Raw genomic sequence first — 23,200 nt, forward strand, 5'->3', positions numbered from 1 at the left:
TCGTATAACCGTTTACTCATTGGGTAATTGCCTAAATGGTTATACTCATAACCGCATACGTATTTAACCATAATCGTTTAATACCCGTTTACCTATTTATCATTTTTAATCCGTTTATTTTTTTTTACCATTATCCTTTTTTCACCCGTCTACATGTTTTTTAACAACTTGAAAATTAAAAAAAAAATTGTCATAATTTTTTTTTTTGACAATTAAATAACGTTATAGGTACATTCATCATACATTTCCATATTTTAATTATTTAAGTCCTTATACCATTCTAATAATTGAAATAATAGTTTACGGACGATATTTTTAACTGTTATCAATGAAGATAAATATAATATTTGCCACGTATTATTGGGTTACAAAAATTGTTTAGAAGACATTTCTGTCAATTTCACGGTTACCTCCAAGGAATTTAAGTTAATTTGGCCAATTCTTTGATGATGAGAATCATAATTCATGTAGCAGTGTTATTGAGAGAATGACCTATGAATTCCTTGCTAATTTATTGGGTGCTAAGTATTATTGGATCGAGAACATGGTTTGTGTTAGTTTTACATATATAAAATAAATGGGTAAACGGTTACCCGTTTATAACTGCAGTTAATACTCATAACCGTCCATTTAAATTTTGCGGGTAAACGGTTATACCCATAACCGTTTATTTATCTAAACGGTTACCTATAACTGTAACCGTTTAATTTAAATGAACGGGTAATCGCGATTATCCATAATTAATAGGTATTTGCCCATCCTTACCACACCGATGATTCGATTCTCGTGACTGTTAGCCTTTACAATTTGTTATTTGTGCATGCCTCAAGCCCTATCTGCAGAGTCTCAACTTTCGTAGGGCGTTGGTCTCTCGTAGCCTTGCCAATTTGGACAGTGCATTGAACGAAGACCGTCCTCACTCATAGCTGCTTCCCCAATCCGAATAATTAAACCAGAGGCTTATTAGTTAAAATGCCATCTGAAACTGCCATTGAGTCTCAGTTTACTTGTTAAAACTGGTTTTGTCTTACTTTATCTCTTGAAACTGACATTTTTAATTTTTTTGTCTCATTTTACATATTATTTACCTCTAGCCCCCACACTAAACAAGTCTCAATTTTATTTTTGACAACTTTAATTCAAAAGAATAAATTTTGGGCATTTTTTAAAATAAATTATTCAATCAATAGAAAAATTATGAACAAGAAAATTATTGTATCAACCAAAATAAGTGTTACATTTGTTCGTAGAGTCATTTCACTTGCAAGACATCCATGTATTGGCTCGAAACTTTGCAATTGAAAAATATTCATTACAACAAAACCAATATACCATTAAGCTATCATATTCCTATCGAAAATACTTCCCAAACAAAAAAAAAAAAATCATTTAAAGCAAATGTGCATAGTTTGAAACAAAAAAATTCACATTGTTGAGCACTGATTCCACTAGGCATGAGCTTGTTCAAACTGTGCACATTTGCTTTAAATGATTTTTTTGGTTTGGGAAGTATTTTGGATAGAATAGCTTAATGGTATATTTGATTTGTAGTAATGAATATTTTTCAATTGCAAAGTTTCGAGTCAATACATGAATGTCTTGCAAGTGAAATGACTTTATGAACAAATGTAACCCTTATTTTGGTTGATACAATGATTTTGTTGGTCGAAATTTTTCTATTGATTGAATAATTTACTTTTAAAAATGCCCAAAATTTATGCGTTTGAATTAGAGTTGTCAAAAATAAATTTGAGACTTGTTTAGTGTGGGGGTTGGAGGTAAATAAATGTGTAAAAATTGAAATGTCTAAAATACCCTTAATTTAATAGTCCACTAACGGAGGTGGGTAAAGTGAGACAAAAGAGTTGAAAATATCAGTTTCAGGGGGTAAAGTCCGACAAAACCAGTTTCAGGAGGCATTTCAACTAATAAGCCTTGAACCAAATCATTATGCATTCTTAGAATTAACAGCAATTACGTGTTCTGATTTTAGGACATGAAAACACATGATTAACTTGAAAAACCTTTAATCTTGCGTTGTTATGTGTTTCTCCTGCCATGAACACGTTATTCCTCCTGCTTGGTAGCTCACCATTAAGGCTTCACTCTCTTCTCACTGCACGTTGAAACCCATCACTTGGATGATTGAACTAGATCTTCTCCTTGCTGCCCATATGTTCGCAATAGAATTAAAAAAGCATTAAGCTTACCAGTTTAAAAGCCAACAAGAAAAGTACCTTAAAACGTAAGGGGCAGATTGTCTTGGTGCTAGGGTTTTATTTTTAATTTTGTGTTTGGGTTCAAACTTTTTCTTTCTCCTTAGCATGAATTAATGTAGAATATCGTTTGCAGTAAAAAATAAAAAATAAATAAAGGCATCTCAAAACAAATATATCTTTATTCTATTAATTGGGGTTGGTTGTATGAATTCTAAAACGCCACTACGCTCGATTTTGCGTCAATTCTTCCGTTAAATTCAAGTACTTTATAAATATCTCAAAAGATGTTATATTAATTGTTATCGTTCATTAAACTTAAACTTACAACCTGTTTTCAAATTCATAATAAAATGAAGATTGACAGAGTAGCGCTAACCAAAATTTGTCGCTATTCGTTAGTACTGAAAGATTCAACCATGTTATAAATATATCAAAGTTAGAGGGATAACCATTTTGATAGGTGCGAAGCAGATGTAAAATATCACACTGTAATTAAAACACAAGGGGATGGCAAATTAAGAGGGAGGAATATATGATCTTATTGAACTTTCCTTCTTTCTGATGTATTCTCTCTGTATCATATTGCAGGCATACGGAGCGCTCTATTTATAGAGCAGCTCCGATCAAACCCATTAGTTGTACATTCAAAATTTACAGCATATACTTTGAAAATAGATGATCTCCTGCATCCAAAGTCAATTTCCTATTTGCATGGGTATTGAAAGTCTCTGTGTGTGGGCATTCATAACAATGCCATCATTGTCAAAATTACCAATGTTTTCAACACTCCCCCTTGGATGCCCACATATCAACATTAGTTGCCTCGTTAAAACCTTGCTTGGAAAAACCCAGTGGAAAAAAACCATAGCGAAGGAAAAAGAGTACAACTTTACCTGGATTGTTGATATAGTGTTAAGTATGTTTATGTTGCCTCGTTAAAACTTTCATAGGAAAAACCCAGTGGGAAAAATCCTAATCGAAGGAAAAAGAGTACAACAAGCATGTATCATGGATGCTCCCCCTGAGATGTATCTCCCCCTGATTCCGCATTTTCCAAACTTAGTTGTTTGGTAAATCGACGTAATCCGATACTTTGCACTATAAGTCGACGTAATCCGATACTTTGCACTAACTTCTGAAACGTGCACTTTGGTAGAGACTTGGTGAACAAGTTGCCAGATTTTCATTAGAACGGATTTGTCTGACTTCAATAACTTTAGCCTTTTGAAGCTCATGTGTGCTGAAAAACTTTGGAGATATGTGTTTAGTTTTATCGCCCTTGATGAATCCTTCTTTCATTTGGGCAACACATGCTGCATTATCTTCATGAATGACAGTTGTATTATCTGTCTTCGAAGTTAGACCACATGAATTCCGAATATGATGGATCATTGATCTTAACCAAGAACATTCACGACTTGCTTCATGTAAAGCAAGTATTTCTGAATGATTTGAAGATGTAGCGACTAAGGTTTGCTTTGTTGAGTGCCATGAGATTGCTGTATCTCCATTCTTGAACACATATCCAGTTTGTGAGCGGGCTTTATGCGGATTAGAGAGGAAACCAGCATCTGCATATCCGACGAGGACCTGGTCATTTGTGGAGTTCTTTGAGTAAAAGAGACCCATGTCTGTTGTCCCACGAAGGTATCGCAATACATCTTTAACACCCTTCCAATGACGGATTGTTGGAGTAGAGCTATACCTGGCTAACAAGTTGACTGAAAAAGCTATATCTGGTCTAGTACATTGTGCTAAATACAACAAAGCACGTACTGCACTCAGATATGGTACTTCTGGACCAAGGACCATTTCATCATCTTCTTTTGGACAGAATGGATCTTTCTTAATGTCCAGAGAACGAACGACCATTGGTGTGCTGAGTGGATAAGCTTTATCCATGCCAAATCGCTTCAGAATTTTTTTCAATGTAAGCTGATTGGTGGACCAAAATTCCACTAGCACAATGCTCAATCTGCAGGCTGAGACAATATTTTGTTTTCCCAAGGTCTTTCATTTCAAATTCGCTTTTCAGATATTCAGCAGTTTTATGGAGCTATTCAGAAGTTCCAACTAGGTTCATATCATCGATATATACTGCCACTATAGCAAATCCAGAGTTGGATTTCTTAATGAACACACAAGGGCAAATGACATTGTTGATATACCCTTCTTTGATCAAATACTCACTGAGACGATTATACCACATTCGTCCAGATTGTTTCAGCCCATACAATGATCGCCTTAATTTGATCGAGAGCATACCTCGTGGTTTGTTAGCTATTTCAGGCAACTTGAGTCCTTATAGGACTTTCATGTATATGTCAGTATCTAATTCTCCATATAGATACGCAATGATGACATCCATAAGTCGCATGTCAAGTTTTTCTAAAACCACTAAACTTATTAAGTAACGGAACGTAATTGCGTCCATTACAGGAGAGTATGTCTCCTCATAATCAATTCCAGGTCTTTGTGAAAAACCTTGTGCAACGAGTCGTGCTTTATATTTAGCAATCTCGTTTTTCTCATTGCGTTTCCTTATGAATACCTATTTGTAACCCACGGGGTTTACATCAGGCGGGGTTTGGACTACTGGTCCAAAAACACTTCGCCTTTCCAAGGAATTTAATTCTGCCTAGATTGCATCTTTCCACTTAGGCCAATCTTGTCTCTGTTTGCACTCATCAATAGAGCGGAGCTCAATATCATCACTTAATATGATTTCAGTGGCTACTGCGAATGCAAACATATCATCAATGATTATTTCATTCTGATCCCACAATTCATTAGTACATGCATAATTTATGGAGATTTCTTTGCTTTCATGTACTACTGTCTCTTCAGGGACATGTGTCTCATCAAGGACATTCTCTTCTTCTGGAAGTCTAGAATAATGAATTATGGATTTGTCATTCATTCTCTCTTCCTGAATGATTTCATTTGGATTCAGTTGTGCTCTCGTCTTTCTCTTTCGAGGGGCTGAATCTTTTGAACCTGGTGGTCTACCACGTTTCAGGCGTGCACCAGATGAATCATTCGCTGCCACTTTATTTTGTCTAACAGGGACATCAATTCTTGCAGGTGCATTTGCAGCTGGTATATGTGATTTTGTCACTTTCATAGCATCATTAAATGCATCTGGCATTTGATTGGCAATGCTTTGAAAATGAACGATCCTTTTTACTCATTTTCACATTGAATGCTTCGAGGATCAAAATGAGACAAGGTGGGAACAACCCATGTCAGCTATTTCCATTCTTCTGGAACGGTATTTTCTTCCCCTAACGACGAGAAGACTGTCTCATTAAAGTGACAATCAGCAAAACGTGCTGTAAACATATCACCTGTCAAGGGTTCCAAATATCTAATGATAGATGGTGAATCAAAACCCACATAAATTCCCAGTCTACGCTGAGGTCCCATTTTAGTGTGGACATGAGGAACAAGGTGTTCAACATCAATGCCCAATGTCATGCAGTAATCATTAAAAGTTTGAGACGTAAATTCACCAGCGTTATCAAGTCGAATTAACTTAATGGGATAATCTGGGAACTGTGCTCGTAACTTAGTTATCTGAGCAAGAAATCTCGCAAAAGCTACATTCCGAGTAGATAAGAGACAAACATGTGACCATCTGGTGGATGCATCAACCAAAACCATAAAATATCGAAATGGTCCACAAGATGGTTTAATAGGTCCACAAATATCCCCTTGAATTCTTTGCAGAAATGATGGGGATTCAGCATCAACCTTTAGTTGTGATGGTCTAATTACCAACTTCCCTTGAGAACAAGCCTTGCAAGGGTTATCATTTGAGATAGCAATGTCTCTGCTCAATAATGGATGTCCATTAGAGTTGGTAATGATCTTATGCATCATGGTGGATCCTGGATGACCTAGACAGTCATACCAAAGCATGTAAACTTTTGAATCAATGAACTTCTGGTTCATGACAGTATGTGATTCAATTGTCCTTATGTATGTATAATATAATCCACTCGAAAAACCACGCAACTTCTCTAATATACGCTTCTGGGTATCATTGGAGGTAATGCATAGATACTCCACATTTTCTGCACTTTTCGTTTCAATGTGGTATCCATTTAGACGTATGTCTTTGAAACTCAACAAATTTCGAGTAGATCGAGTAGCATACAATGCATTTTGTATGGACAATATTGTTCCATTTGGTAACATAATCTGGGCTTTCCCTGAGCCTTCAATTACATCTGAAGGTCCTGATATTGTTGTTACCCCTACTCTTGTAAGCATTAAGCTTGAGAAATACTTTCGATCACGAAGTATTGTATGTGTGGTTGCACTGTCTGCAAGACAAATATCTCCGCCATTTCTCATGTTCTGAGAATAACCACAGTTTTTATCTATGCTTTCTGAGTAAATGGAATCACAGTTAACAAACAATTTATAACAGGAAATTTTCATACCACTTTTATTGAATCTGAAAAACTAGTTTTAGACAACAAGTTCAGCATAATAAAAGTACATCAAACATAAACGATTTAGTCGGACCGGTATACTTCATTCCCCTTTTCCATAATGAAGTCTGAAACATCTAGGTGAGTTATGTCTAATTGCCCTGATAAATCAAACACTGGATCGGGTATATCTATTGGTTTAGCCTGGTCGAGAAAATTGGTCTCGATACCCTTCTCCTTGAGGGAGGCTTGATACAACTCCACCAGATGTTTTGGGGTACGACAAGTTTGCGCCTAATGCCCATTGCCACCACACCTATGACAGGCTCCTTCAGAGTTCCTGGGAGCATTGTTCATGTGAGTTTTGCCTTTGTGACGATTCACATTTTTAAAGCTTGGGCCAGAATTATGTCTCGGAACCTGGTTGTGAAACTGAACACCATGGTTCTTGTCTTTCCTATTCCATCAACCTCATTTGTGGCTACGTCCTCGTTTATGATTATCACCACCAGAGGATGTGGCGTTCACTTCGAGGGAAGTATCATTCACTTCTGGGAATGGTGCAGATCCAGTAGGTCGGGAATTATGGTTTTTCGTCAGGAGCTCATTGTTCTATTCAGCTACCAGGAGCACAGATATCAGCTGGTTGTATTCAGTGTAGCCTCGCACTCTATACTGCTGCTGCAGGAGCACGTTATTGGCATGAAATGTGCTGTAAGTCTTTTCTAGCAACATTTCCTCAATAATGGTATCCCCACAGAGCTTCATCTGAGAGGTAATCCTGAACAACGCAGAATTGTACTCTGCCACTGATTTGAAATCCTGGATTCTCAAGTGAGACCACTCATAGCGAGCTTTTGGAAGAATCACCGTTGTTTGGTGATTGTTTCTGCTTCTCAAGGCCTCTCAGAGAGCTAACAGATCTTCAACCATTAAGTACTCGCTCTTTAATGCCTCGTCAAGATGACGGCGAATAAAGATCATGGCCTTCGCCCAATCTTGAGAGGATGAGTTGCTTTCTTCTCTGATGGTATCTCCAAGATTCCCTGCTTCCAGATGGATCTTGGTATCCAGTACCCAGGTAAGGTAATTCTTCCCGATAATGTCCAGGGCAGCATATTCAAGCATCGCCAAGTTCACCATTTTCTTTTCTGAAAGAAAATGAGACGTGTAAGAACTTGCAATAATATGTATTCCTAGATGAATATAATGTTAGAACTTCTGGTTCTTACAAATTTTTTTCATTTTGATCTTCAGGCCAAAATGATAAGCACTCGAAACTTCTGGCTCGAGATTTTCAGTGTGAATGAGAATGATGATTGTACCGCACCATTCTCATTGAAAGAATGTAACATTGAATGGGCGATTATTCCGCACCACTCAAGTAGCAAGAAAATTGAAATATGTAGAGCAGGGTGGGCGATTATACTGCACCACCTAAAATTGCAATGAAATTAAACAGCAGGTAAATTTAAATTTGCAGAGCAAGGTGGGCGATTATACTGCTCCACCTGAAATTTGCAGTAAAAGTAGATCTGCTGTCCAAGATAGGCGATGAGACCGCACCATCTTGGATTGCAGTAAGATGAAATTTGCAGTTCAAGTTTGGCGATTGTACCGCACCATCTTGGATTGCAGTAAAATCAACATAAATAAATACTGGGTTAGTAATCAATATCTAAACCAAACAAGTAATCAAAGATGTATGTAACCACTAGTTGGAGAACTATGAGCAGGCATGGAGCAAACAGTTCGTCGCGAGGGTATCCCGCGCAGTTGAGGCAGAGGAAGAAGATGAACAGGAAAAACCTTAGAGGAAACATTTTTTTTCATTCGACGGAGAGAAATGAGAGAATGATTTCTTTTGATGAATGTAAATGAGACATGGTTATATTTAGAGACTCGTGCTGATAACGTGTTATAAATATATCAAAGTTAGAGGGATAACCTTTTTGATAGGTGCGAAGCAGATGTAAAATATCACACTGTAATTAAAACACAAGGGGATAACAAATTAAGAGGGAGGAATAGATGATCTTATTGAACTTTCCTTCTTTCTGATGTATTCTCTCTGTATCATATTGCAGACATTTATAGAGCAACTCCGATCAAACCCATTAATTGTACATTCAAAATTTACAGCATATACTTTGAAAATAGATGATCTCCTGCATCCAAAGTCAATTTCCTATTTGCATGGGTATTGAAAGTCTCTGTTTGTGGGCATTCATAACAATGCCACCGTTGTCAAAATTACCAATGTTTTCAACAAACCAACATTTTTACACTATTTAAGTTATTTGTTTACGTACTCCTTTTTTTTTTTTTGGGGGGGTAAACAATTTGTTTACTCTTGGCGTTGCTTGTTGATCCCTCATTTGCTTAGCCAATTCAGAGAGTTTGTTGACATCTTGTGATTGTCTCTATATTTTAAAAGGTGTCCAAGTGCCTACTGATCAATTGCACTTCATGAAACTATGAAAGCAGCCGACTTTTGCTTAAGAGCCGTTAATTTTATCATATTTAACTAATATTTACACAATAACAACGAAATAAATTGTTATTAGCACTTCTAGATAACGAATGACAATAACAGCTCTAACAAATAATGTGTTGCGTTGAGTTGTCATAGTCGCCACAGCTTGCACACACCTTATCTTGTTGGCACCAACACAGTGATTAACTAGACCTTATGCAAAAACGCAACTTTCGTATATAACGGATTTTTTCTTGTGATTTGGAATTGGTCATTGTTTACTCCAAAATTTTTCATCCTCATCCCCTTCACCTTGACCCGTACCAGGTTGCATCCTCTGATAACATTATCTCTCGTAATTTCAGCACCACTCGTTTGAAACCATCCAAAAGTAAGTTTGATGATTCTGGGAGCTCCTCCATTTGTTATCTCTGTGTTTGGTTTTTATTTTTCTTGTTTTTTTTTTCCTTTTCCAAGAACAGGGAGTAGGGGGAGTTCGTGGCGAGATAGGGACTACGGTGATGATGGTTTGATGATCTAGGTTGGCCGGATAATGTGGCTTCGATGCATGTTGGTCGTGTGTGTGTCGTATGAGGAAGGGAAGAGAGGGATGGAGTGAGAGAGTTTTGGAGAATTCCAGAAATGAATGGAAGAGACATGAATAAGTGAGGGTGTCTCCCCCGAAACACACCACAAGAAAATTAAAATCCTCTCTTTTCCGAGTAATGCTATTCATACCATATTTTGTACTATATTTTTATACCACCTTAAGTAACATATGATGTAGACAGCCACATCATCTGAAAAATTTGCAAAACCCAAGGAAATGAAGGAGAAAGACTCCTCGTATACCACAATTATCATTTAATTAACTAGTTTTTCTTAATTATTAGTTTATTAAATAATGAACTAAATTTAAAAATCTGATTAATTTAAATTATGTAACTGTCCACATCAAATACCACCTAAGGTGGTATGAAAATGTGGTACAAAAATATGGTATAAAGAGCAATACTCCTCTTTTTCTCTTTTAAATTGGGAATTGTTATTGACACTCCAAAATTCTCATTCTATACTCCAAACTTTCGATATTTAAAAAGAAAAATACACTTGTGAGGAGTGTAGAATGAGATTTTTGAAGTGCTAATAACACTTCCCTTTAAATTTAACATAAATTCTCGAAAATAATATAAAATCTCGTTAATACAAATACGTAGTTTACAATAGTGAAATCCAGTAACGGGATTTCATCGGTACAAACTTATTCTAATTTTATTTTTTATATTTTAGAAATGTTTGAATTGAAATTATATAGGAGTTTAACAAGGGTGTGAGTATTAAAACTCTAAATCAATTACTAATTTTTATTATAAAAATCATGTAACTTACATGTAATTCATTAATATATTAATACTAGGGACTTTGATCAAAATCTAAAAACTAATAAGGTCTTAGTCAATGAACATTAGAAACTAGGGACCGGATACTAATTTTTCTTAAATTAAAACTTAAAACTAAAACAAGAGTGCCCAGTTTGCGGGAGGATTCCAATAAGCGAGTATTTTGGTTAACTCTAATTGTATTGAGGAGCCCCGAATAACTAGTTAGTCTAACTAAAAACAAGCTACTTAATACTACGGCCTAGTTGTATTCCTCTTCACTTGTAAGTGTCTTAAGTTTGATTCTCACCAAATGCGAATTTAAACTACATTATTCTGTCTAACCCAGTGTGAGGCTTAGCCCACTCCCCCACTCCTTTAATGTAGATAATATCGTTTGTTAAAAAAAAGGCACAAATATTGGAGCACTCCCGTTGTACAATGCTCAACACACAACACTTACAATTCCTATGATGCTATTGGAACTGCTTGTGCAAAATTGACAATTCCTAATAAAACGCATGAGTCTAATGTCTTAAACTAATGTGTGTTTCAATTATAATATAGTCTAAGTTTATCTCTCATGTTCTCAATCACAAAAATAACAAGCGTGTCAGAAACATCTACTCAAATAAGTTTGTTATGTATATACATTCATGTATGTAGGCCTTACTTGGTATTTAACTTGATTTGATTAGGGGCTAATGATTGAGTGGCTGAAATATTTTTGGAGCAACCCAATAATCTTTTGGCACCGTGGGTGCCGCATATGCACGGTTTTTTTGGTCGGTGCTGCCATCTTTCGTTTTGAAAGAATTTACAAAGCGGCTGCACTATTGTTTTAAGTTAGAGAAAGGCTTAATTTTAAGGAAAACTAATGAAAAGTGTTTGAAAACTTTGAGTTTTAATGATAAGGACAAAATAAAGGGTAAAATGAATAGTACCAGGATTGACTTTTTAGTGTAAAAATGTGGTTTTTCGTTAAAGTGAACAGTACCAGGTGTTTTTCGTTAAAGTTCCCTTTATTTTAACTATACTCCATGAAATGAAATTAGATTTTGATCTTATTTTCCTATTTTAATTTAAAAATCATCATTTTATTCCGTGAAATTCAAAATTCTTTTCACTTTGACTTGTATTTTTTTTTTTAAATTATAGATCGCCTTCTGAAACATTTGTTGGACCCAACACCAAATAAGATTATGCCACATGTACAATAAATTTGATTATAAATCTCTATTATGCTTTAGAATTTAACAATCAAAACATATTAAGTTTAAAAAAAAATTGAAGAGATGAAAATGACCCACATAAGAAATTAACAATCTAAAGCAACGTGTAGCGAATTATGAGACGACTTCGAGTTTTAGGGGATACAATGGGATCAAAATCGATTCCATAGGCAAAGCGGAGGGAACTTTGAGTTTTAAAGAGTAAACTGACAACTTTTGAGTTATAGGGAGCAAAGTGATCAAAATTGAGTTCCAATGAGTGTAGCTAAAAATAAGTTTTAGAGAAGTGCTAAGGCCATTTCCAATTGAAATGGCTAAATATAACCCCGTCTAGAATTATAGTCCTACAAAAAATTGTTTTTAAATGAATAGTGTCAGGTCATATTCATATACCATCTCTAATCGAAGGGGCTTAACATAGCTCCCGTCAATAATTTATTTGTTATAAGTTTATACTTTAAATTTATTAGTTAATATAATTAAACTATCGTTGGATGTTTTCAAATATAGTCATTGAATTTGAATTAATTATTGCAACTGAGGAGCTGGACAAAAAAAAAAGGGCTAAGATGGGGCTACATTTGGTTAGCCTGATGCCTTTTTAGCCAAATAATAGTCTAGTGGGCTCTATAGAATTATAGTTTAACCATCGGTTGAAGATGAGTTTTTTGACAAGTAAATCATTTTTTGGCTTTAAAATTTTTAACCTTCTCCATTAAAAATTATCTAAAAAGATTCTTTCAAAATAAAACTCTTCATAAACTCTTTTGACATTTCAGAGTTCAACGTCAATAATCTCGCGAACATTATTGCCTTCACCAGCAAAAAGAGAAATCATTACTTTGAGGCTGCCATTGCGTTTTCGTGAAAGTGAAAAGGCTCCTGCATGTTTTTTAGTTCTTAGAAAAGCTTTTGGGGTCGGTATTTATTCATTTTGAATTCATTGGTTTTGGAAATGAGAGAAAAATGTGCTGTTGCTTTTGATTTTTGAACGAAGAGAAATAGTGGGCTGCTGCTTTTTGTTTTGACAGAAGAAAACAAATTTGGTGCTGCAGCTGCCGTATCACACTCACACATATATGTGCACATGTATATTTAAGAGAAAATAATATTTTTTATGTTGTTTTTCATCGTGTTTTAAATAGAAATAAATTAAGAAATCTGTCTTGTTATTTGTGTAATTGGTTAATTTTTTAAAATTATTTTATTCTATACATTATGCATGATCTCGTTAGTATTTTGCAAAGTTCAAGAAGATGTTTGACGACAACGTTAATGTCGTGCCAATTCTCTTTGAAGGCTGAAGAAAGATGAGTAGTAAAGCGCAGAGACAAAACTGTTTACTAATATGTATGTCTAGTTAATGAGTTTTGCAAGTCTTAGCGTACTCATTTATCTTATTGTTTGTTCTGGCATGAGAGCCCGAAGATTTTTCTAATATTGGGGTTTGCCTCGTTAAATCCTACATATTACGTGCACATTTTATTTAAACTTAAGCCTAGAAAAGATTGGAGCAATGATGAGCACAGTTGTAGCATTTAACCAAAGGGCTTCAAATGCTTATTCACAGTGGTTTTGACTCAACAATTCAATTACATAATTTTTTTATGCTTTAAATTAAGAAGGAATGAATAATGTTTTTTTGAGTAACAATACAACCCTAAAAAACATTGTGTTGCATTGAGTTGTCATAGTCGCCATAACTTGCACACACCTTATCTTGTTGGCACAAATCCGGCAATCAACTAGACCTTATGTAAAAACGCATTTGTCACATAGAACGGATTTTTTCTTATGGTTTGGAATCGGTCATTGTTTGCCAAGAGAGCAACAAGTTCCCCCTCAAGAGTGGTCCTTATTCTTTAACAAGAAAAGCCATTTTATTAGTAAGGTTGTTCAATAAAATTTGATACGTTAATTAAAATTCTTTATTTATCATAACGCTAAAAGCAACTCCAAATACAACAAGAACACAAAACAAGATGAATTCACGTTCGGAAGCATTATTGAGATAATTAAGTTACAAGAGAATGCCTCCAAATCAGTGTCGGACATTAACATTGGCAAGCTTCATGTACATCGACTCGCCATGCTTTGCAAATTGAGAAAGAGCATTACGAGATGAACCCCCTTCCCCCAAAGCCTTTGCGGCACTTTCTTTTAGCTTCTTCATTCTTTCCCTCAAAACAAAGCCTTTTTGGTCCTCCATAATCATCCTCACCATTTCCTCTATCTCTTTTCTATCCACCACTTTCTTCCACGGCGGTATCTTCGACCGCACCGCCACTTCGAACTCTTCTGTCAACAGCGTGGCGTTCACCCTCTGCTCCGCATGAAGCGGCCAAACAATCATAGGCACTCCATTGGTTAGGCTCTCTAGAGTTGAGCTCCACCCACAATGCGACAAAAACCCTCCGACCGATGGATGGGACAAAATCTCCACTTGTGGGGCCCACAAAGGAATAACAAGCCCAAGGTCCTTGGTTCGGTCAACAAACCCTTCAGGCAAGTACTTCAACGGGCTTTCATCATCACAGTCAGTCGTAAGATAGGCCGCATCCGCAGTTGTTGTGGTGGGAGCGCATATCACCCAAATGAATCGTTGTTGGCTGAACTCCAAGCCCCAAGCAATCTCAGTCATTTGCTCGTGCGACAAAGCCCCACCACTACCAAATGACAAGAAAATTACGGACTCACTAGGTTGCTTGTCTAGCCAATCAAACACCTTTCCCTTTGAACATGACAAATCATTAGGCCTTATTATGGGCCCAATTGGATAAACCGGCACAGTCAAGTGCCGGCCCAACAAGTTCTCATCTCTAAGCGCCGCAAGAGTAGGGGGCTCTAACTCCTCCCACATGTTTAGCAAGATCCCATCACTACACTTGGGGATCCGGCTTGCTATCCCAACAAAATCATGGTATTGTTGGTTGGTCCGGTACAACATAACATCAAAGACATCGAGCTGCGGACGGAACTCCCTACAACCTGGGACCTTCAACGGCTCTTTGTGGTCAACGAAGTTTCCTTCGACTTCCTTGTCGAATGTCAGACAGCAAATCAAGAACGAGAAAAACCATGCATTGGAAGCAAAGAACAAGTACTTTGGGATCCCTAGCTCCTGGGCAATGGGAAATGATTCAGTGCCGAACAGGTCCACGATAAGCATGGTCGGGGTGAACTTCATGGCACGTACGGCTGACCGGAACACCTGTCGTAGCTCTCGCATCATTACGACCAGTTTTGTAGGGACTGAAGTGTCCGGGCCCACGAGGCCAGAAATGTCCGGGGGTGGGAGTTGGACGATGTCCAATATTTTTGGGGACGTGGCTGCCTTGAGTTCCGCCTCGGAAGACGGGGAGGTGAAGATTGTGACAGCAAAGTTTAGGTGCGTGACGAGCCGTTTTCCTAGCTCGAGGACGGGAATAAGGTGCCCCATTCCCGGGCTGCAGAGAATGGCTGCATGTTGCTTGGAGCTCATGATCTCCGCTGGACCTAGACTTAGAGAGGAGGTTGAGAGTTAGAGACTCAAATTCTCAAAGAAAGAACAATAAGTGCAACAAGTAAGCCAAGTTAACAAGGAATTAAGTGGTAGAGACAATTTTGATTAAAAAAAATTAGCAGAGTGAATGATTTAGGTTTGTAGTTGAACTAGGTGTGACGGCGGAAGCACTGAACATATAAAATAAGTGTAAGCAGGAGCACAAGTTAATTAAACCTTAAACGGGAATTGATTAATGATTAATTTGGTTTTATTTTTCGGTTAACTAATGAGCACAATATGTTTTTAGGTAGTGTATAATCAAGAAAGACAACCACTGGAAACTCGGTTGAGTTGGATTTTAAGCTAACAAAATTTACAAAAAACTCGACGGTACGTGTGAATTTGATTTCACACTAAAACTCCCAATTTCTAATTTAATTTTTCCAAATTGAATCTTATATATGATACCAAAAACCTTCAAATTAAAGAATATTACTGCCTATTTCATACAACAGAAAGAGAGAAATCAAACAGTAAAGAAAAAGTGAATACCTTGTAAGGTGCTTGTGCGTGTGCGAGGGGGAGTCTGTTGGCAGCGTGGCTGCGGAGAGGTCGAAGAGGAAGAGTAGAAGATGAAGGCCAAAGTCTTCTTTTAACTCTCTGGGCGTAGAAGTGTCTCTTAAATTTTATTTGGTTAGTCAATAGTTTGGACTTGTTTCATTTAATATGTTAGAAAAACTTGTCATGGGTCCATTCCTGCCTACGTTTTTTGACTAATACATGTTGTTTGGATAGAGATTTTTCTTTTCTTTTCATTTAGTTGGAAAAATGAATGAGTGTAAACTGAAAATTTAGGAGCCGCTAGGTAATTGATAACAATTTCGTTTTCAACTTTTGTTTTTCATTTTCTTTAAAATTAAATCTTGTTTGGTAACTACTTTCAAATTTTATTTTCTAAAGAAACAAAAATTGAAAACTGCTTTCTTAGGTTTCAAAATTTGGCCTTGAGATTTCAGTTTTTGGTTTTCAGTTTTCATTTTTTTGAAAACTTAAAACTAAATGTAGCTACCAAACAAGATTTCAATTTTCAGTTTTCAAAAAAGTAAAAAACAAAAATTAAACATGAAATGGTTATCAAATGGCTTACACCCCAACCTGGATACCCATGTGGATAAAAGTAAAACAAAAATTAAACATGAAATAGTTATCAAACGGCTTACACCCCAACCTGGATACCCATGTGGATACTGAAGTCAAGGCATAATGGCTGACACTACGAAGGGTGGCGAAGCCAAAAGTGAAGGTGATGTGTAAGAACGAACAAATTAAAGCTTAAAGTTAAAACAAGAGTGCCTAGTGTGCGGGATGAACCCAATAAGTGATTATTTTTGTTTAAATTTGTCTCTCATGTTATCAATCACAAAAATAACTAACGTTTTAAAGACATCCATTCAAATAAGTTCGTCATGCATATGCATCCATGTAAGTAAGTCTTACTTGGTATTTAACTTGATTTGATTTTTGGACTAACGTTTGAGTGGTTGAAATACTTTTGGAGCAGCCCAATAATCTTTTAGTTGCCATGTTCTATGGAAAGTCAGTCGCAGCTAATTTGATAATGTTGACAATAATAATTTGTTCTGAATTCGTTTTGGGAGATAATCGAATTTAAAATGCCTCATTTTATAAATGAATGAGACTCTTTAAAGAGAGACTATTCATGGATTCTCTGTCACCTCATTTTTTTTTTTTTGCATGATACTTTATAATGTTAACACGACAATTATGTCAAAAAACATAATGTAACGGAAGTTCATGAAGAATCTCACTTTTTAAAAAATTCTCTTTAGCATTTCTCTTTTTTAAGTTATACACATGGAAGAAAATGCCGATAATATCGGCGAAATATTGCCGATATTATCGGTTTTTCGCGTAATGGATATTTAAATAGGTATCCGAATGGTTTTCGTCAAAATATCGCGATATTTTGGAAATATCGCGATATTTTTTTGAACGGTGCAATCGGACTCCGAGCCGAACGTCGGAGAAGAACGCCGAAGATGGTGTGCCTATTCCCGAGCCGATTTCGTCCCAAAAACCTTGCAAAAACACGATTTTTAACTTCAATTTCACATATAAACTTCAAATTTCACGCATGCAAGAGGTAATAAACGATTCAACATATGTGATGTCGGTTTAGGGTTTAGGGTTTCAATGGAATCTCACCTGAAAACTTGTTTTCTTCGAGTCGAAGACGAACCAGATGACTGAGCCAACTCCTTGCTCAGTGGTGCACCGCCACAGACGACTGAGCCAACTCCGACTTCGCCAAAGCCACGATCAACGGCGGCGACACCTAGAAAGCTGGTTTCTGAAAAGGAAGAGGGATTCGAGATTGTCGGACTGAGGAGCAGAAGGCCGTGGTGTGTGTGTAGGGGAAGGGAGAAGAGAGATCGAGAGATCTCTGTGTGTGTGTGTGCGCGTGGGAGAAGGGAGAAGAGAGATCGGAGAAGGGAGAAGAGAGATCGAGAGATCTGTGTGTGTGTGTGTGTGTGGGAGAGAAGGGAGAAGAGAGATCGGAAAAGGGAGAAGAGAGATCGAGAGATCTATGTGTGTGTGTGTGTGTGTGGGAGAAGGGAGAAGAGAGATCAGAGATCTCTGTGTATGTGTGTGTGTGTGAGAAGGGAGGATAGATCGAGAAGGATCGAGATAGAGAGAGACTGAGGTCGTGTCTGCGTGTGTGATGTTTGTGTGCGTGCGTTGTGTGCGTGTGTGGTTGCGTGCGTTGTGTGTGTGTGTGTGGGTTCCTCCTGTCAGGAGGACACATGACTCACTCAGTATTCTCGACAAGTTTTACAATTATTTTGACAATTTCAGACCACTTTTACAATTATAATTTGTATTCTTTTCAGACCACAATTACTACATATTTTCCACAATTACTACATATTTTCTACACTTACAATGTTTGTCAGCTCGCTATATAATCAACTTGATAATGTTAAATCCATCATGCAATGTATTTCCTTCCAATTTTTTGTGATAAACTAATAGATAATTGACTAAATAAACATCCTGCAAAGTTTCAATAAAAATTTCCAAGTTTTTCTTACAATTTTCGTGGTTTCCATGTAATTTTTATCGATATCGATATTATCCCGATATTTTCGTGTTTTCGGACTCCCGATATTTTCGTGTTTTCGGACTCCCGATATTTCCGTGTTTTCGGACTACCGATATTTCCAAGTTTTTCTTACAATTTTCGTGGTTTCCATGTAATTTTTATCGATATCGATATTATCCCGATATTTCCGTGTTTTCGGACTACCGATATTTCCGATATTTTCTTCCTTGGTTATACATATTATTGCCTTCACCAACAAAGAGAGAAATCATTACTCTGGGATTGCCCTTGTGTTTTCGTGAAAGTGAAAAGGCTGTTGCATTTTTTAGTTCTTTCAAAAGGGTATTTTACAAATCAAATGACATAGTTGAAGATGATTAAATTATTACTTAAGTATTGATTAATATATTTATTTTCTATTGGTAACACATCATTTGAATCATAAATTTAGTTTAAAATTTGGTATCTCTAACATTATCATTTCTAAAATCTTTGAAAACCTTTTGGTGGCGGCCTTTATTCATTTTGAATTCATTGGTTTTTGAAATATAAGAGAAAAATGTGTTGTTGATTTTTATTTTGGGTAAGTTAGGAAGACCAATTTTTTAAACCAAACTTGCAAACAAAATAATGTGTCATCAATAAGAAATAAACACATTAACTAACACTTAAATAATAATCTAATAATCCACAATCACATCATTTGGTTTGCAAATTTGAATTTTAAAAATTTAATCTCCCTAACTTTATTTTTTTATTTTTGAAAGAAGAGACAAAGAGGGCTGCTGCTTTTTGGCTCGACAGAAGAAAACGAATTTGGTGCTGCTGCTGCCGTATCACACTCACGCATATTTCTCAGTGCAGCATGTATTTTTAAGAGAAAATAATATTTTTCATGTTGTTTTTCACCTGGTTTTAATAAGAAATCAATTATAATAATGTACTTTTTAATTTTCATTATTGATTGATTTTTAAAAATCATTTCATTCATATATTCTGCTTGATCGCGTTAATATTTGCAATGCTTGAGAAGGTGTTGGATTGTCGCTTTAGTGTGATACTACTTCCACTCGAAGATTGAAGAGAGATAGAATAGCAAAACACAAGAAAAAACTGATTTCTAGTTGTATGTCTAGTTGATGAGTTTTGTAAGTCTTTTTGTACTCATTTCTCTTAATGTTTATTCTGACTTAAGAGCCGAAGATTTCCCCAATTGTAAGATTTGCCTTGTTAAATCCTGCATTTGGTGTGCACATTTTACTTATCTTTTTAATTGCAAATATGTAGGATAGTTTGGTATGTGATGTGGATCTGAAAACTAAATTGAAAGTTGAATTTGAATTGGATTTTTAAGTTGGAACCTATTCACTGCCCTCTCTAACTTAAGTTATTACCCATTCTAGAACTTTCAATTCCATTCTAGAACTATGAATTGGCACCATAGTAGATCACTAGAAATGCTTAGTGAGATCCATGGGTAGTCTAGGATGAATCGTGTTGTAGGTTCAATTAATTTCTCATCCACCACACTTTGATGGTAACAACTATGCTGCGTGGAAAGCGAAAATGAAATCTTTTATGTGGGAATTTGATGACAAAGTGTGGCTTGCGTTTAAGACTGCTAGAAACCTCTGACGATTGAAGAAATCAAAGGTGAAGGAGAGTCCTATGTGCCTGTAAGCCTAGAAAAGAATGGAGCAATGATGAGTGCAACTCTAGCACTTTTAACCAAAGGGCTTGTGAATGCTTTATTCGCATCCCTATTGTATGAATAATTCAATTACATAATCTTTTTTTTATGCTTTAAATTAAGAAAGAATGAATAATACTTTTTGGAGTGGCAATAACAGCTCTAAAAAATAATGTGTTGTATTGAGTTATCATAGTTGTCGCGGCTTGCACACACCTTGTCTTGTTGTCACCAATCCAGTGATTAACCAGACCTTATGCAGAAAGTTCAATCTCAAGGGTGGTCCTTATTCTTTAACAAGAAAAGCCATTTTACTAGTAAGTTTGTTCAATAAAATTTGATACCTTAACTAAAGTTATTTATTTATCGTAAAGCTAAAAGGAACCTCAAATACAACAAAACAAAACAAGGTGAATTAGTGCGCGGAAGTATTATTGAGATAATTAAATTACAAGAGAATGCCTCCAATTCATTTTCGGACATTGACATTGGCAAGTTGCATGTACATCGATTCACCATGCTTTGCAAATTGAGAAAGAGCATTATGAGATGAACCCCCTTCTTCCAATGCCTTTGCGGCACTTTCTTTTAGCTTCTTCATTCTTTCCCTCAAAACAAAGCCTTTTTGGTCCACCATAATCATTCTCACCATTTCCTCGATCTCTTTCCTCTCCACTACTTTTTTCCACGGTGGTACCTTGGACCGCACCGCCACCCCAAGCTCTTCTGTCAGAAGCGTGGCGTTCGTCCTTTGCTCCGCAAAAAGAGGCCAAACAATCATTGGCACTCCGTTGGTTAGGCTCTCAAGGGTTGAGCTCCACCCACAATGCGACAAAAACCCTCCGACTGATGGATGGGACAAAATCTCCACTTGTGGGGCCCACAAAGGAATAACAAGCCCGAGGTCCTTGGTCCGGTCAATGAACCCTTCAGGCAAGTACTTTAACGGGCCTTCAACATCACCGTCAGTCGTAAAATAAGCCGCATCCGCAGTTGTTACGGTGGGAGATCGTATCACCCAAATGAATCGTTGTTGGCTGAACTCCAAACCCCAAGCAAGCTCAATCATTTGCTCGTGCGACAAAGCCCCACCGCTACCAAATGACACGAAGATTACGGACTCATTGGGTTGCTTATCTAGCCAATCAAACACCTTACCCACCGAACGGTTGGACTCATTGGGCCTTATTATGGGCCCAATTGGATAAACGGGCACTGTCGAGTACCTGCCCAACAAGTTCTCATCTCTAAGCGCCGCAAGAGTAATGGGCTCTAGCTCCTTCCACGTGTTTAGCAAGATCCCATCACTACACTTGGGGATCCGGCTTGCAATCCCAACAAAATCATGGTAACGCTGGTCGGTTCGGTCCAACATAATATCAATGACATCGAGCCGAGGGCGTAACTCCCTACAACCTGGGATCTTCAACGGTTCTTTGTGGTCAACGAAGTTTCCTTCGACTTCCATGTCGAATGTTGGACAGCAAATCACGAACGACAAAAACCATGCATTGGAAGCAAAGAACAAGTACTTTGGAATCCCTAGCTCCTCGGCAATGGGAAATGATTCGGTGCCGAACAGGTCCACAATAAGCATGGTCGGGGTGAACTTCATGGCACATACGGCTGACCGGAAGACATGTCGCAGCTCTCGCATCTTTACGATCAGGTTTGCAGGCTTTGAAGTGTCCGGGGCTGGGAGTTGGACGATGTCACATATTTTTGTGCACGTGGCTGCCTTGAGTTCCGCCTCGGAAGACGGGAAGATGAAGATTGTGACGGCGAAGTTTTGGTGTGTGACGAGTTGTTTTCCGAGCTCGAGGACAGGGATGAGGTGCCCCATCCCCGGGCTGCAGAGAATAGCTGCATGTTGCTTGGAGCTCATGATCTCCGTTGGAACTACGGTTACAGAGGAGGTTGAGAGTTAGAGACTCGAATTCTCAAAGAAAAAACAGGTGCATGCAACGAGTAAGTCAAGTTTATAAGGAATTAAATGGCAGAGACATTATTGATTAGAAAAAGGAGAAAGCTTTGCTGCTGAAAAATCAGCAGCACCTCCTGCTGCTAGCGAATCACGGATGAGCACGTATTCAAGTTGTGATTATAAAATCAATTACTTGGACACGTGTCCATCTGTGATTCTCTAACAGCAGGAACTGATGCTGATTTTTCAGCAGCCAAGCTCCTTTCTAAGAAAAATCAGCAGGGATTGATAAATTTTAGTTGAAGTGGGTGTGACGGTAGAAAGCACTGAACATAACGGGAATTGATTAATGATTTATTTAGTTGACTAATGCGCACAAATATGTTCATAGAAACTGTGTAATAAATCAGGAAAGACAACCGCTGGAGTTTTTTAGTTCACTTAATTGAGGTCAGGATTTGAAACTCGGCTTGGTTGGATTTCAAGCTAATAAAATTTAATTAAAAAATCGACGGTACATGAGATTTGATTTCACACTAAAACCCCAATTTCTATTTTAATTTTTCCAAATTGAATCATACGATACCAAAACCCTTCAGAGTAAAGAGTATTAGAGCCTAACTCATACAACAAAAAGAGAGAAATTAAAGAATTAAGAAAAGGGGAATACCTTGTAAAGTGCTTGTGCGTGAGCGAGGGTGAGTCTGTCGGCTGTCGGCTGTCGGCAGACTGGCTGAGAAGTGGTGGAAGAGGAAGACTATAACAAGAGTAGAAGATGAAGGCCAAGTCTTGTCCAAATTTCAACCTGTCTTTTTCCTTCCCCAATGTTGTAAGAAAAACTTGGGTCCAATCCTGCGTACGGTTGTGGAAGAATTTGGATAAAAAATAATAATAATAATAATAATTTTTTAAAAATCAAACGAACTATACGTCATACGTGTAGCTTCTGCCATATTTTTCAAGTGTAATACACGGTTTTTACTAATATAAATCTGTTGTTCAAAGAAAGATTTTTTTTTTCTTTTCATTTTGATGGAAAAATGAATTTAATGTAAATGAAAAGTTAGGAACTACTTGCCCATTTGATAATCATTTCGTTTTGAGTTTTTATTTTTATTTTTTTCAAAAGTGAAATATTATTTGATAAATACTTTCAGTTTTCAAAAAAAAAGAAAACTGTAAACCACAAAGTAAAAACTCAAAGCCAAATTTTGAAAAATTAAGAAAGCAATT

The 23,200-nt window shown here is 36.9% G+C and overlaps 2 protein-coding genes and 1 long non-coding RNA gene across 4 annotated transcripts; 1 reads left to right on the forward strand and 2 right to left on the reverse strand.

Annotated features, from left to right (window-relative positions):
* Window positions 1-343: 343 nt before the first annotated feature.
* On the forward strand, window positions 344-10,020 carry LOC126585125 (uncharacterized). Of its 2 annotated transcripts, none has more exons than XR_007610330.1 (2): window positions 344-9,525; window positions 9,612-10,020. It is a non-coding gene; the product is annotated as an uncharacterized LOC126585125 (long non-coding RNA). The 2 variants fall into 2 exon arrangements; XR_007610326.1 differs by having other exon boundaries at window positions 9,617-10,020.
* A 3,630-nt stretch (window positions 10,021-13,650) lies between these two features.
* Window positions 13,651-15,938, reverse strand: LOC126613900 (anthocyanidin 3-O-glucosyltransferase 5-like). The gene is made up of 2 exons (XM_050281514.1): window positions 15,782-15,938; window positions 13,651-15,240 (listed from the first exon to the last, which is right to left on the reverse strand). Exon 2 carries the CDS (start codon window positions 15,224-15,226, stop codon window positions 13,787-13,789), a length of 1,440 nt encoding a protein of 479 aa, XP_050137471.1. The 5' UTR covers window positions 15,227-15,240; window positions 15,782-15,938; the 3' UTR covers window positions 13,651-13,786.
* A 4,441-nt stretch (window positions 15,939-20,379) lies between these two features.
* Window positions 20,380-22,797, reverse strand: LOC126582059 (anthocyanidin 3-O-glucosyltransferase 5-like). The gene is made up of 2 exons (XM_050246038.1): window positions 22,638-22,797; window positions 20,380-21,942 (listed from the first exon to the last, which is right to left on the reverse strand). Exon 2 carries the CDS (start codon window positions 21,926-21,928, stop codon window positions 20,513-20,515), a length of 1,416 nt encoding a protein of 471 aa, XP_050101995.1. The 5' UTR covers window positions 21,929-21,942; window positions 22,638-22,797; the 3' UTR covers window positions 20,380-20,512.
* Between the last annotated feature and the right edge of the window lie 403 nt (window positions 22,798-23,200).

This window comes from Malus sylvestris, chromosome 2, assembly GCF_916048215.2.
Source record: "Malus sylvestris chromosome 2, drMalSylv7.2, whole genome shotgun sequence".
Lineage (NCBI taxonomy): Eukaryota > Viridiplantae > Streptophyta > Magnoliopsida > Rosales > Rosaceae > Malus > Malus sylvestris.